The sequence below is a fragment of the Chionomys nivalis genome, chromosome X, assembly GCF_950005125.1.
Source record: "Chionomys nivalis chromosome X, mChiNiv1.1, whole genome shotgun sequence".
Taxonomy (NCBI): Eukaryota; Metazoa; Chordata; class Mammalia; order Rodentia; family Cricetidae; genus Chionomys; species Chionomys nivalis.
The window spans coordinates 58,743,044-58,756,207 of record NC_080112.1 but is presented as its reverse complement, the minus strand read 5'-3'; the positions used below and the strand labels follow the sequence as shown (position 1 = coordinate 58,756,207).

The 13,164-nt window shown below is 38.2% G+C and overlaps 1 protein-coding gene across 1 annotated transcript; it reads left to right on the top strand.

The window, feature by feature from the left end:
- Window positions 1–6,012: 6,012 nt before the first annotated feature.
- On the top strand, window positions 6,013–7,824 carry LOC130868406 (DDB1- and CUL4-associated factor 8-like; the record flags this gene model as incomplete). Its single annotated transcript, XM_057760641.1, has 1 exon — window positions 6,013–7,824. A coding segment is annotated over one exon (1,812 nt), but the record flags the coding sequence as incomplete, so codon positions are not given.
- Window positions 7,825–13,164: the final 5,340 nt, after the last annotated feature.

Here is a 13,164-nt window from a genome sequence, read left to right as displayed (position 1 = left end):
AAACAAATATGAGAATTCAAATGTCTCCAATTAAACCAGATATTAAAACATACAAGATGGTCAAAAACAATCCAGATCTCCTCATTAAATGTATTTTGTTTAGGAAACATTAAATATCTTTCATAAACTATATACTGCTTATGGTAATATGCAATGGGTTTATTATCCTAAATACAGTAAAACATACTTAAACAATTTTCAGCTTTTATTTCTAATAATGGCAAATATCACTAGAAAAAATCCACAGCAATTATGTTTTACAATACTCAATGAAATTTGAGTATAATGAGGTCTTGAGTTGTAAAAGATTGAAAACTTGTGCAATAAATCATATTCAATTATGAATTTGATTTGTCCTAAGGAGTGTACACTTACTCTTTGCTCCATTCACACAATGACTTTTTTTTCCACAATCTGTCTGGTACTATCTCTCACCTTCCTAGATCGTACCAGAAAAGGAACTGAAGCAAGATGAAGATGAGGCAGGAACAGAGTAGTATACACAAGGACACAACAAAAAATTTAGGTTGAGACTGTCTGCTGCACTGTTATATGCAAATGATTTTCTGGAAACTACTATACACACTATCACTAACCCAAAACAATTAATAATAATATTTTCTGTCAACCTGTTTTAGTGAGACCCTCAGGTAATAATTAAAATATTATAGTTTGATTACAATCAATTAACTTTGTTTTAGGATTTTTTACCTCTCTTGTTTCCAAGTGAAAGTCTGTTTTTCTTGAAGGTTCAAAACTTGGAATATTTATTTCTAAAATATAGGAAACACATTTAAATGTAAGTTTTAGTAACACTTAATGAAAGATGTTCATACTAATTTTAGCATGCATTTCATATCTAATTGTTTGATTTACCAGTGTGCCTCATTTACATGAAAGAAGAGTAGATTTGCCTATTACATGAGAAGTATAATATTATCTTTCAGAAATGACTGTCTCTTGGATGGCTAAGCACTTTGGGACAGATCAGTTACTCATTTCTTTCTTTGATTGATACTTTCAAATTTAGCCTGTATTTTATTCTTGTAGCAATCCCATAGAATATACACTTTTAACCCTCATACCCATAACTCTCTATTATTTTCAACTAGAAAACTAATTTGGACTTTATTTGAATCTAGTTATTTGCTTATTACACTCCCATACTTAAAAAATCTGCCAGATACTTAAGAATCATTCAGAACTTGCCTTGTATACCATTACCCATCTGGATTTTTCTCCTTCTCTGTTATATCACCATTAGCAGCACAAGCAGCGGAGCAGAATGAGGGAAATGAATATCATAGATTTATATTTCTGGTCTCATATCTATGAGTTCGTGGAGAGGTTTCCCCAGACCTGAGGTGTGTAACATGTTGTACTGCCCCACACCATAATATCACTGGCCTAAATATTCACCATACAATTGCCTTCAACTCATCAAGAAATGCTTGAATATCCTCTTTAAATTTTTTTCCAAATTATTTTTTTACCATCTGCACCATACCCGCTATAACTTAAATGCATTATTTTCTCATATGGATTAAAACAAGAGTTAATACTCATTCCCACACTACACTATTTTTACACAAAACAGCTAATGAAATTATTATGAAACAAGAAACAATATTTATTATCCTGTTCAAAATATTCAAAAAATTTCCCACAACACTTGGAAAAGGCAAACTTGAAAGTTCCCATGATGCTCAACATTGATCGCTTAATTGCCTATGACTTTTTCTAATTCTAATGGCCATAACAAATGTCACCTCAAATGTGTATGTCTATCATTTTCCATTCTGACTATATGTAATTCATCACAGTGATATTTTTGAAGTCTAGAAACATATTACTCAACTGTTTCAGAGAATTCATGTTCAGTCCATCCTACTGTAAATATACTCACCTGTAGATATATGGGGATTTTGAAAGGGTTTTCAGCCCCTTTTGGATTGAGGAAGAAGGGAGAGAGGCATTCACTGGTCATACTGCACTGAGTTACAGATAGTTTGCCAGCTGCCATGTAGGCGCTAAGAACTAAATCAAAATCCTCTACTAAAACAAGTACTCTTAAGTATTGAACAATATTTAGGACTCCCAATTTCTCTTTTAAAAACTACTTGACAGTTCAAACATGGTGATACATATCTGTAATCTCAGCACAAAAGAGGCAGATTCATATGAATACAAGTGAGTTCAAGGTTAACCTCGTCTACATAGGGTTCTTTGGTTCAGCAGAACTACACACTGAAACCCTGCCTCAAAACAAACAAACAAATCTACAGTATACATATAAAATGGTCTATAGGACAGGTAAGATGGATCAATAGGCAATGGCACTTGGTAAATAAGCCCAATGACTCAAGTTTGATGATCAGGACCCATATGGTGAAAAGAGATAATTGACTCTTACAAGATGTCTTCTGTTCTCTACATGTACACCATGGTACAATTACGTACATGCACACATATGTGCACATATGTAAATATACACATTGACATACATATAGAGACACACACAAAATAAATAACCTTGAAATCTTTAAAATGATAGATAAATGCATGCCTAACAAAATTTATGTAAAAGAATAAATCTTTTTTTTCCAGCAATACAAAGCTAAAATTGTTAAGAAAAATGTTTTAAAACTCCCTCTAACCTATTGTGGAGGTTTGAAAAAGTATGACCCGCATAGGCTCATATATTTGAATGCTTAATCACCAGGGAGTGTCATAATTTGAAAGTATTAAAAGAATTAGGAGGTGTGGCCCTGTTGAAGGAAATCTGTCACTGGGGGTTGGGTTTTGAGGTTTCAAGTACCCTGCCAAACCCAGACTCCCTTGTAACCTATGGATAAGGGCATAGTAAAGACAAAGATAAGTAGCTCTCAGCTACTGTTTCAGCACTTGCTTGCATGTTATCAGGCTGCCTGACATAATGATAATAGTCTCAACCTCTGAAACTGTGAACAAGCCCCCAATTAAATGTTTTCTTTGGTAAGGGATGCCTTGTTCATGGTGTTTCTTCCCAGCAACAGAACAGTGACTAAGAAAACTAGGTTTCAAAATCTATGAAATTATTGTTCTGACTTGTGAGACCACTGTTTTCCTGCCTTTTAAAACAGTTATATTAGAGAGAAAACTACGTAGATACACATAAAATTCAAATTATTAACTATCATTTTCCACTATTTTTTAACTCAACACTGTACTTTTAAGGATCACCCATGTTTTCTAACAATTAATTTTTTAAAAAAGAAAGCCTCGTATATTCCAGGATGGCCTAGAACTTACTATATAGTCAAGACAATCCTTGAAATCCTGAGTTTCTTGACTCTAACTTTCAAGTTCTAGGGTTACAGGTATGAGCCACCATTCCAATTTGATGCAATCAATTTTAGTTCATTCATTCTAATGTCTATACATTATTCATTCTGGGAGTATATGTTAATTTTTATCACATTAATCATGTAGTACTTCTTTGGATATCAAGCAACTGTGCTATTCTTAAAAAGTTGTTATGGCTATTTTTTAATGCCATTGTTCCTTAGAACTTTTTTCCTTAGAAGACTTTATACTACATTTTTGATCAATCTTTCATTATCTTAGGATTACTTTTAGGGATTCTCAATTTTCCTATTCTGTTTTTCTTTCTGCCAGCAATTACTATAATACTTAGGAGTAGTGGCTGAATAGATGGTTCAGTGTAAAGTCTCTGCCTTGCAAGCCTGAAAACCTGAGTTTGGATCCCTAGAACCAGGGTGAATAGCAGGATATATCTGTGGGTATTTTTAGGTCTGTTACTGAAGAGTAGAGCCAGGTGGAATCCAGGGGCTCACTGGCCACCCAGGCTAGACAAAAAGGCAGGTTCCAGGTTTACTGAGAGATCCTGTCTCAGCAAATAAGAGGGGTGGGGAAAATAGTCTAATAGTGTAAGATACCCATGATCACCCTCAAGTTTACACATGCATGCACACACGCAAGAACACTCAAAAATACATGTACACACACACAAATGTGCATATACACTGTCACTCCTCAACACACAAACAAAAATATCATTTTATCATCCTAGTGATAATTCTTTCTAATTTGAAGTTAATTAACACATGTTACCAATTAACTAGCTTTGTGCAGCTGTTCTTCTTTCCTATAACACTCCATAAAGACTACTATACATTTTGAAGGCTACAGAAAATATTATAATAGTTCTATAATATCAAGTTTTCTTCAAAAAATTAAGTTGGTGCTCCATAAGTGTCTTAAATTTAATGGGCTCTAAAAAATATGTACATAGAATTTCTGATGGAAAAAGAAAGAAAGAGGATGTAGTTCTATCTTAAGTTGCTACATCAGTTATTTATGCTCTTGTCCACTTTAAATATATCAGTTAATTTCAACCTGCTCACTAAGCAATCCTGAAAGAAGCACAGGAGACATGACTTAACCTCAAGTTTTAGATAAAAAATGAAATTTTTATCTGAAATTGTGTGTAATATATAATCTAAAACTTGCCCAAACTAAAAGAGCTTGTTTGAAAATCAATTAGCTATACTGTTATTTTCTGATAAGTAGTATACAGTTTTTGCCAGATAAATGTTTTCAAGGTTTTCTCAAAATCTTTCAGTCGCTAAAGTTTCTTATATGTTACAAAATCACTAGCTATGGAGTTCTCAATTGATCTTAATAGCTCTTGATTCTATTCTCATTTAATACTCAACAATTACTTCAAACAAAACACTGAAAGATTTATGAAACTATTTTGCTTAAAGATGATCTATTTTCATTCATATTTCACTGCTAAGTATATTTTTACAAGTGTACCAAGTTGTAATATTCAAAAGAATTTTATGTGGACATTTTAAAATATGGTATAGACAGTAAAGGTGCTTGCAGCCAATCCTGACAATATGAGATCAATCTCCTAAACTTACATGAGAACAGGACTCCTTCAAGTTGTCCTCATACTGCATACTCTCACCATCCACTTGCCACAAACGAATCTAATTAAAAAGAAAAGAGTTAACAGCACGTGGAGTAGTCTCATTCCTGCCGAAGAAGAGCTCTTAAACTAGATAAAAAAGAAAAAAAATAGGGAAAGAAACATAAAAAAAGAAACAAAAAACAGCCGCTCAAGCCACCCAAGCAGCTCTAAGATAACGGAGTAGGTGACATACTATTCGAAGCTTCCTGAATTTCACCAGGTACCGTAACACACATCAATTACACATGGTGCAGTCTCATCTCTGTCAAAGCAGAGCTTTTAAACTGGAAAATAAAGAAAAAAGGAACGAAAGAAAAGAAAAAAATAAACAAAACCCAGCCACCCAAGGCGCCCGAGGCGCCCAAGCCGCCCTAAAATATCGAGATAGGCGAGATATGATTTGAAGCTTTCTGAACTTCACCAGCTACCATAACACATATCCGTTTTGTAAGCAAGCTGTTTCCTGTCCCTCCCCCTTTTTTTTTCTGTTTTACATTTTACCCGAGGCTTTTTGGTGAGCCTGCCGCTTCTTGCTTCTCACTTCTCCGGTCTGTTGGTTTGTCGCCCCTTCTCCACTTCCTAGCGGTTGACGCTGAGCCTAACGGTCGTCCTGAAGTCCTAGTGGTACTTCCGGTTGACTGTGTGCCTAACGGCCGTCCTGAAGTCCTAGTGGTACTTCTGGTTGACTGTGTGCCTAATGGCCATTCTAAAGTCCTAGTGGTTAGTGATTTCCACAGTTCACACCCACTAGAGCAAAAACCCTTAGAAATGTTGTCCCAAAAGAGTAACTCACACGTGGTGGGAAAGTCTGCGAATAAAAGCCTGCTCCGCTGATTGGGTGAGACTGCTGGTGCCTTAGCGGACACAGAGACAGTTTCTTTTTTTTTTTTTTTCTTTTTTTTATTAATTAATTAATTTATTTAATTATTAAAGATTTCTGCCTCTTCCCCGCCACCACCTCCCATTCCCTCCCCCTCCCCCAATCAAGTCTTCCTCCCTCCTCAGCCCAAAGAGCAAGCAGAGAGACAGTTTCTGATACCAAAACCAATGGTCCAGAAACGAGTTCGACACCAAGCAGCAATGTTGCTGGCGCTGGAGATCTCAGTGTTTCCAGCCCTCAAGGTACTGACCTCGAAGATTCTGGAAATGGTGACCAGGGTTACGATGGTGACAAAGACGATGACGAGCACGGTGATGACGATGACTCCAGCTGTCCAGACATGGAGGACTCCGACAGTTCTACCAGAAGTAGGGAAAGCTCCTCCAGCCAGCAGGAGTTGGAGGAAGGTGAGGTTGTGGGATGCCTATTTTACCCCCATGAGCTGGAGCCTGGTGAAGTTGTGGATGAGGGGGAAGTGCGAAGCCAGTTCTGTCACCGCCACTATGAGATGGAGCCTGGTGAGGTTTTGGATGAAATGGCGGTAGGAAGCCAGTTCCACCATCACCACCGTGAGTTGGAGCCTGGTGAAGTTGTGGATGAGGAGAATGCAGGGTCTGAAATGCGTGGACAGTGCAGTGAGTCCACTGATTCCAGTGAATCCAGTGAGTCCAGTGAGGGCAGCAGTGAGCAATATGATATTGAAGAAGACAGTTCAATAGATGATTGGATGGCTTTAGAGACATCTCCTCTTCCGAGACCTCGATGGAAAGTCCTTAACGCCCTTCGTGAAAGGCAACTGGGTTCAAGTGCCCGCTTTGTGTATGAGGCCTGTGGGGCAAGATTATTTGTGCAGCGTTTCTTGCAACAATATATTCTTGAAGGCCATGCTGGGTGTGTGAACACTGTACATTTTAACCAACAAGGAACCCTGCTGGCTAGTGGCAGTAATGACCTAAAAGTGATCCTGTGGGACTGGCTTCATCAGCGACAAGTACTGAACTTTCATAGTGGCCTCAAAAATAATGTCTTACAGGTTGCATTTCTTCCTAATTGTAGCGAAGCCATCTTGGCCATGTGTGGCCGTGATGGACAGGTACGCATTGCACACCTCGCTGCTATGTCAGGCACCCGAATGACTAAGCGATTGGTGAAGCATGGTGGAGCATCTCATAGAATGGCTTTAGAGCCAGATTCCCCTTTTAGTTTCTTAACAACAGGTGAAGATGCAGTTGTTTTCAGTATTGACCTCAGACAAGTACGCCCAGCTTGGAAGATGGTGGTAACCAAAGAAGATGGTAAGAAAGTGGGACTTTATACAATCTTTGTGAATCCTTCCAACTCCTACCAGTTTGCTGTAGGTGGACAAGATCAGTTTGTGAGAATTTATGACCAGAGGAAAATTCATGAGAATGTGAACAATGGAGTTCTCAAAAAATTCTGTCCTCATCACCTCATAAACACTTATTATCCAGCATATATCACCTCTGTAATGTATAGTTATGATGGCTCAGAGGTCCTCACTAGCTACAATGATGAAGATATTTACATTTTCAACTCTTCTGATAGTGATAGAGCTGAGTATGTTAAGAGATATAAAGGACACAGAAATAATTCCACAGTGAAAGGTGTAAATTTCTATGGCCCCAGAAGTGAATTTGTGATGAGTGGTAGCGATTGTGGGCACATCTTCATCTGGGAAAAGTCATCCTGCCAGATTGTTCAGTTCGTGAAGGCAGATGAAAGAGGAATAATAAACTGTATTGATCCCCATCCTTACCTACCTGTGCTGGCATCCAGTGGCCTAGACCACAAGGTCAAGATCTGGGCGCCCATAGCTGGATCTTCCAAAAATCTTACTGGGTTAAGGAAAATGGTTAAAATTAATAAGCTGAAACAAGATAATTTTAGCTTGCACCACACTTCCCTGTTTGACAACAACATGGTTGTTCACAGCTGGCTGTAAATTCATTTCCAGAGGATACATCACCCTCTTCTGCCCTCCAATGCTAGTAGGCATACAGATAATACACAGACACACATGCAGACAAAAATAAAAATAATTTTATTATTATTATTTTTTTTTTCTTTTTTAATTAAAATTTCCACCTGTCCCCATTTCCCATTTCCCTCCCCCTTCTCCCAAATATTGCCCCCTCCTCCCACTCCCCTTTCCCTATCCCCACTCCTCTTCTCCTCCCCTCATTTCATTCCCCCTTCCTCTCGATACTGAAGCGCAGTCCAAATTCCCTGCCCTGCAGGAAGACCAAGGTCCTCCCATTTCTATCTAGGTCCAGGAAGGTGATCGTCCAAACAGGCTAAGCTCCCACAAAGCCAGTTCATGTATTAGGATCGAAACCTAGTGCCATTGTCCTTGGCTTCTCATCAGCCTTCATTGTCCGCCATGTTCAGAGAGTCCAGTTTCAACCCATGCTTATTCAGTCCCAGTCCAGCTGGCCTTGGTGGGCTCCCAATAATTCAATTCCACTGTCACAGTGAGTGGGTGCACCCCTCGTGGTCCTGACTTCCTTGCTCATGTTCTCCCTCCTTCTGCTCCTCATTTGGACCTTAAGAGCTCAGACCGTTGCTCCAAATTGAGTCTCTGTCTCTATCTCGATCCATCGCCAGATGAAGGTTCTAAGGTGATATGTAAGATATTCATCAGTATAGGATAGGATCATTTCAGGTTCCCTCTCCTCATTTGCCCAAGGTACCAGCTGGGGACATCTCCCTGGACACTTGCAAGCCCCTCTAGAGTCAAGTCTCTTTCCAACCCTAAGATGGCTCCCTTAGTTAGGATATATACTTCGCTGCTCCCGTATCCACCCTTCCTATACCCCAACCATCCCAATCCCCCAAGCTCCTCCGAACCTCCCCTTCTCATGTTTCTCATCCCATTTCCCCTTAGCCCCAAGCCACCTCACCGGCAAGTTCCCAGTTTTTGCCCGGCAATCTTGTCTACTTCTCCTATCCAGGCTGATGACTATATGATTTTCTTTGGGTTCACTTTCTTATTTAGCTTCTCTAGGATCACAAATTATATGCTTAATGTCCTTTATTTATGGCTAGAAACCAATTATGAGTGAGTACATCCCATGTTCCTCTTTTTGGGTCTGGGATACCTCACTCAGGATAGTGTTTTCTATTTCCATCCATTTGCATGCAAAATTCGAGAAGTCATTGTTTTTTACCGCCTAGTAGTACTCTAATATGTATATATTCCACACTTTCTTCATCCATTCCTCCATTGAAGGGCATCTAGGTTGTTTCCAGGTTCTGGCTATTACAAAAAATGCTGCTATGAACATAGTTGAACAGATACTTTCATGCTCAACCTCCTTAGCGATAAGGGAAATGCAAATTAAAACAACTTTGAGATACCATTTTACACCTGTCAGAATGGCTAAAATCAAAACCACCAATGATAGCGTTTGCTGGAGAGGGTGTGGAGAAATGGGCACACTCATCCATTGCTGGTGGGAATGCAAACTAGTGCAACCACTTTGGAAATCAGTGTGGCGATTTCTCAGGAAATTTGGGATCAACCTACCCCAAGATCCAGTAATACCACTCTTGGGAATATACCCAAGAGATGCCCTATCATATGACAAAAATAAAAATTTTTAAAGAAACGAAGATGCATGTAGGCATCTATGCAGTGTTTAAAACTGAAGTATAGTTTAGAAAAGGTTAAACTGCTTTTAAATTATTTTCAGTTTTTAATGTAAATTTGGGATGAATGACAAAATCCTATTTAATATTCCTTTTCCATTTTGAATATGTTATTAGGGTAAGGGAATGCAGAAAATCAACTTCCTGTAGATTTCAACTAGTCAAAACAGGTCCCTCTTTGCAGATAGTTGTTTAAAAGAAGGATGACATTGAACATACTGACAATGTCTAGCCTCTATAATACTTCCTGAAATGGATATTATATTTCCTCCAATGGGAAAAATGTAGAAACTTTCATAATAAGAACGACTTTGGAATACAAGTTTATCTTGACCAAATTTCACTGTACACTGATATTCAGAGTTAGGGATAAGCGCTTGAGGACCTAGAAGCTTAAAGAGGACCCTAATATTTGTTGTCAAGAAAGGGTTATCAAAGATCATGGGAAAAAAAAAACTTGCCTGTAGAAAACAGTGAGTCTGAACTTCACACTGTGGCTATAAATATGTCATAGGGTTTGAATGGGTAAAGCTTGAAGTTCACATACCTAGAACCTATATAAAGCTTGATGGACATGAGAGGTTACCTCTGTATTCCCAAGTAAGAGAGGCAGAGACAAAATCTTAGGAGCAAGCTAGCTAGCCAGCACTAGTGCAAATACTAATTCCTGGGTTTAACAAGAGAACCTGTGTCACCATATAAAGTGGAGTTCTGTTGAAATTGCCTGATAGCAACTTTGGTCTTACACATGTAAGTGCCTGCAGGTATACTCTCACACACATACACATATGTCACATATATATTTAAAAATAAATGAGAAGGCATAGAGATAGTGTGGGAGGTGCTTCTGTCTATGTGCTGTTTTTATTGGTTAATGAATAAAGAAACTGGCCTGGTCTATAGCATGGGAAAATGAAGTTGGAGTAAGAAAGGAGCCATGGAGCTGCAACCAGAGACAGACACTGGAAACTTTACCTGGTAAGCCACAGCCACGTAGAGATATACAGATTAATAGAAATGGATTAAATTAATATGTAAGAGTTAGACAATAAGAAGCTAGAGCTAATGGGTCAAGCAGAGATTAACTATTTATGGTTTCTGTGTGATTATTTTGGGGCTAAACTAGTCTGGTGGCTGGGAAGAACAAGAGTATCTCTTCTCCCTACAAATTGGTGTCCAACATGGTGGACTAAATCCATGTAAAACCTGAGAGGGCTTGGAAAGGAATGCTAGACACACAAAAAAACAAAGTTTAGCCGCATTTTTTTTTCCAGCCGGTGACTTGCCACAGCTCTTTTAAGAAAGGTTTTTCTGATTCAGCAGTAGAAGGAAAAAAGTTGTGCCATTTTGAAATGCCAGCTTTCTTGACCATGCTGCCAGTGTGACCTCTGGCACTTTCAGGTGACTGAACATTTGAATGCAGTTTGTGAGCAACATGCTATTGCTTGCTTGGTGGCAACATGGACCAGCTGTGTGCCTAGAGATGAGGCACTGTGCTTGTCTTTTGGAGGCAGTGAGGAGCTCTGCCATGCTGGACAGAGCGCAGCAAGCAGGCAGTTCACATTTTCACTAGCAATTGCACAGCTTAAATTTTTAAGAAGCACTTAGCATTTTAAGAAGCACTCTTGGACAGTAAAGAATTACAGATGCACAATAGGATGCATTCAGACATAAAAGACCTCTAAATAAGACACAGTGTTTTTTTTTTAATGTATGTAGGTTTGGGACAGAGAAGAAAAAGAGTATAGAGAGTTATAAAAGGAAGTAAATGATTTATTAAAAAAAAAGTTGTTAATGAGACAGAGTGCAGAGATAAAACAAATAAAGAAAAATGAGCCAGGGGAAGGGGGATGGGGGAGAGGGAGGGAAATGGGAGGAGGTGGAAATTTTTAATTAAATAATAAAAGAATAAGCCATGTAAAGATGGAATATATACAGAGAGTCTGGATTATATATACTATTGTGATTTATTTAAATTTTCTCACTGTGAAGAAGCTAAGTACAGAGAGACATTTCAATGTAAAGGCTGCTGAGTTAAACGAATGCAAAGGTATCTTGACATTAAAAGTTGAGTCTAGGGCCTGGAGAGATGGTTCAGAGGGTAAGAGCACTGGCTGCTTTTCCAGAGGTCCTGAGTTCAATTCCCAGCACCCACATGGTGGCTCACAACCATCTGTAATGAGACCTGGTGCCTTCCATGTCAGCAGTACATGGTATGCTTAATAAAATAATTAAATCTTAAAATAAATAAATAAATAAATAAATAAATAAATAAAAATTGAGTCTAAGGATATGTTGCTTTGGAAAAGAGGTTCTTCTTTTGTTTCCACAGAAGATGAGAACCTGTGGAATCTTTGAAGACTAATATGATTTGATGGAACAAGACCCCCTGAAAGATCACCTTGAACACCCCTCAAAAAATTACTTCATACAGTAAACATCAGGAAACAGTTTAGAGAAAAAATATGCCCATATTCCCAAATATTATTTATAAATGTTTGTTTACATTTAAAAAGGAATATGATATAGAAATTTTCATTTGTATGGATCCTGATTTATTGATACAAATTTAATGTCAATTTTGTTATATGTATATTTCTGCTCTTGATTAAGATGTTGGGTTTGTGTGGTTCATTTAAAAATGTAGAAGATAGTCATCTATAATAGTCAAGATTGTAGTCGTGTTAGTTAGGTTTTCTAGATATATAGAGATATATTTCAGTTAGGTAGGTATTCTTCAAATCTTTCAGAGCCCTTTAGAATATGGTCTTTAAAATGTTTTAATAACTTAGGACTTTTCATGACAATGAGATATATCTGCTCCTGACAGCACCAATTTCTTCGAGAGGAAGATGGGCATTGAAGAGGCTCCTTATGGAGTTTGCTAGCCATTTGGGCAAGAAACTGCTCTTGCCTGGACTGCTTCACTGGAAATGGAGGACTCACAGAGAAGTGACTGCTAAACTTGCCTAAAGGTGAGATGGTCCTTCGGGGATCCTGCTTCATAAAAGTCTGCTAGACATTCTGCAGGACACAGAAGAAAGTGACTGACAAACTGCCAATATAAGTGGAACTATCTTTGAAATCTCTTGCTTCATGGAAATGTCTGCTGGATATTTTGGGCCTGTAGGCTGAAGACGGTACAAAAGAACTTTGGGTGGCTGTCCAGGCAGCAAGATGTCACTGTCAATGTTGGAAGTAGCTTACAGTGTACTTTCTGTTTACTTAGGTAATATTATATACTTCTGGAGTCTTTGATGGAGTTGAAGAATAGATAGGAATTAGATATAAATATTGTAACTGTAATTCTTGCCTGATAACTGTTTTGTTATATGTAATTATACTATATTAAATTTAAAGTCTTCCTTTTTGTTTAAACAGAAAAGGGGAAATGGTGTGGAAGGTGCTTCTGTGCTGCTTTTATTGGTTAATGAATAAAGAAACTGGTTTGACCTATAGCATGGGAGAAGGAAGGCAGAGTCAGACAGAAGCCACAGAGCCACCAACGGAGACAGATACTGGGAACTTTTCCTGATAAATCACAGCCACATGGAGATATACAGATTAATAGAAATGGGTTAAATTAATATTTAAGAATTAGCCAATAAGAAGCTAGAGCTAGTGGGCCAAGTAG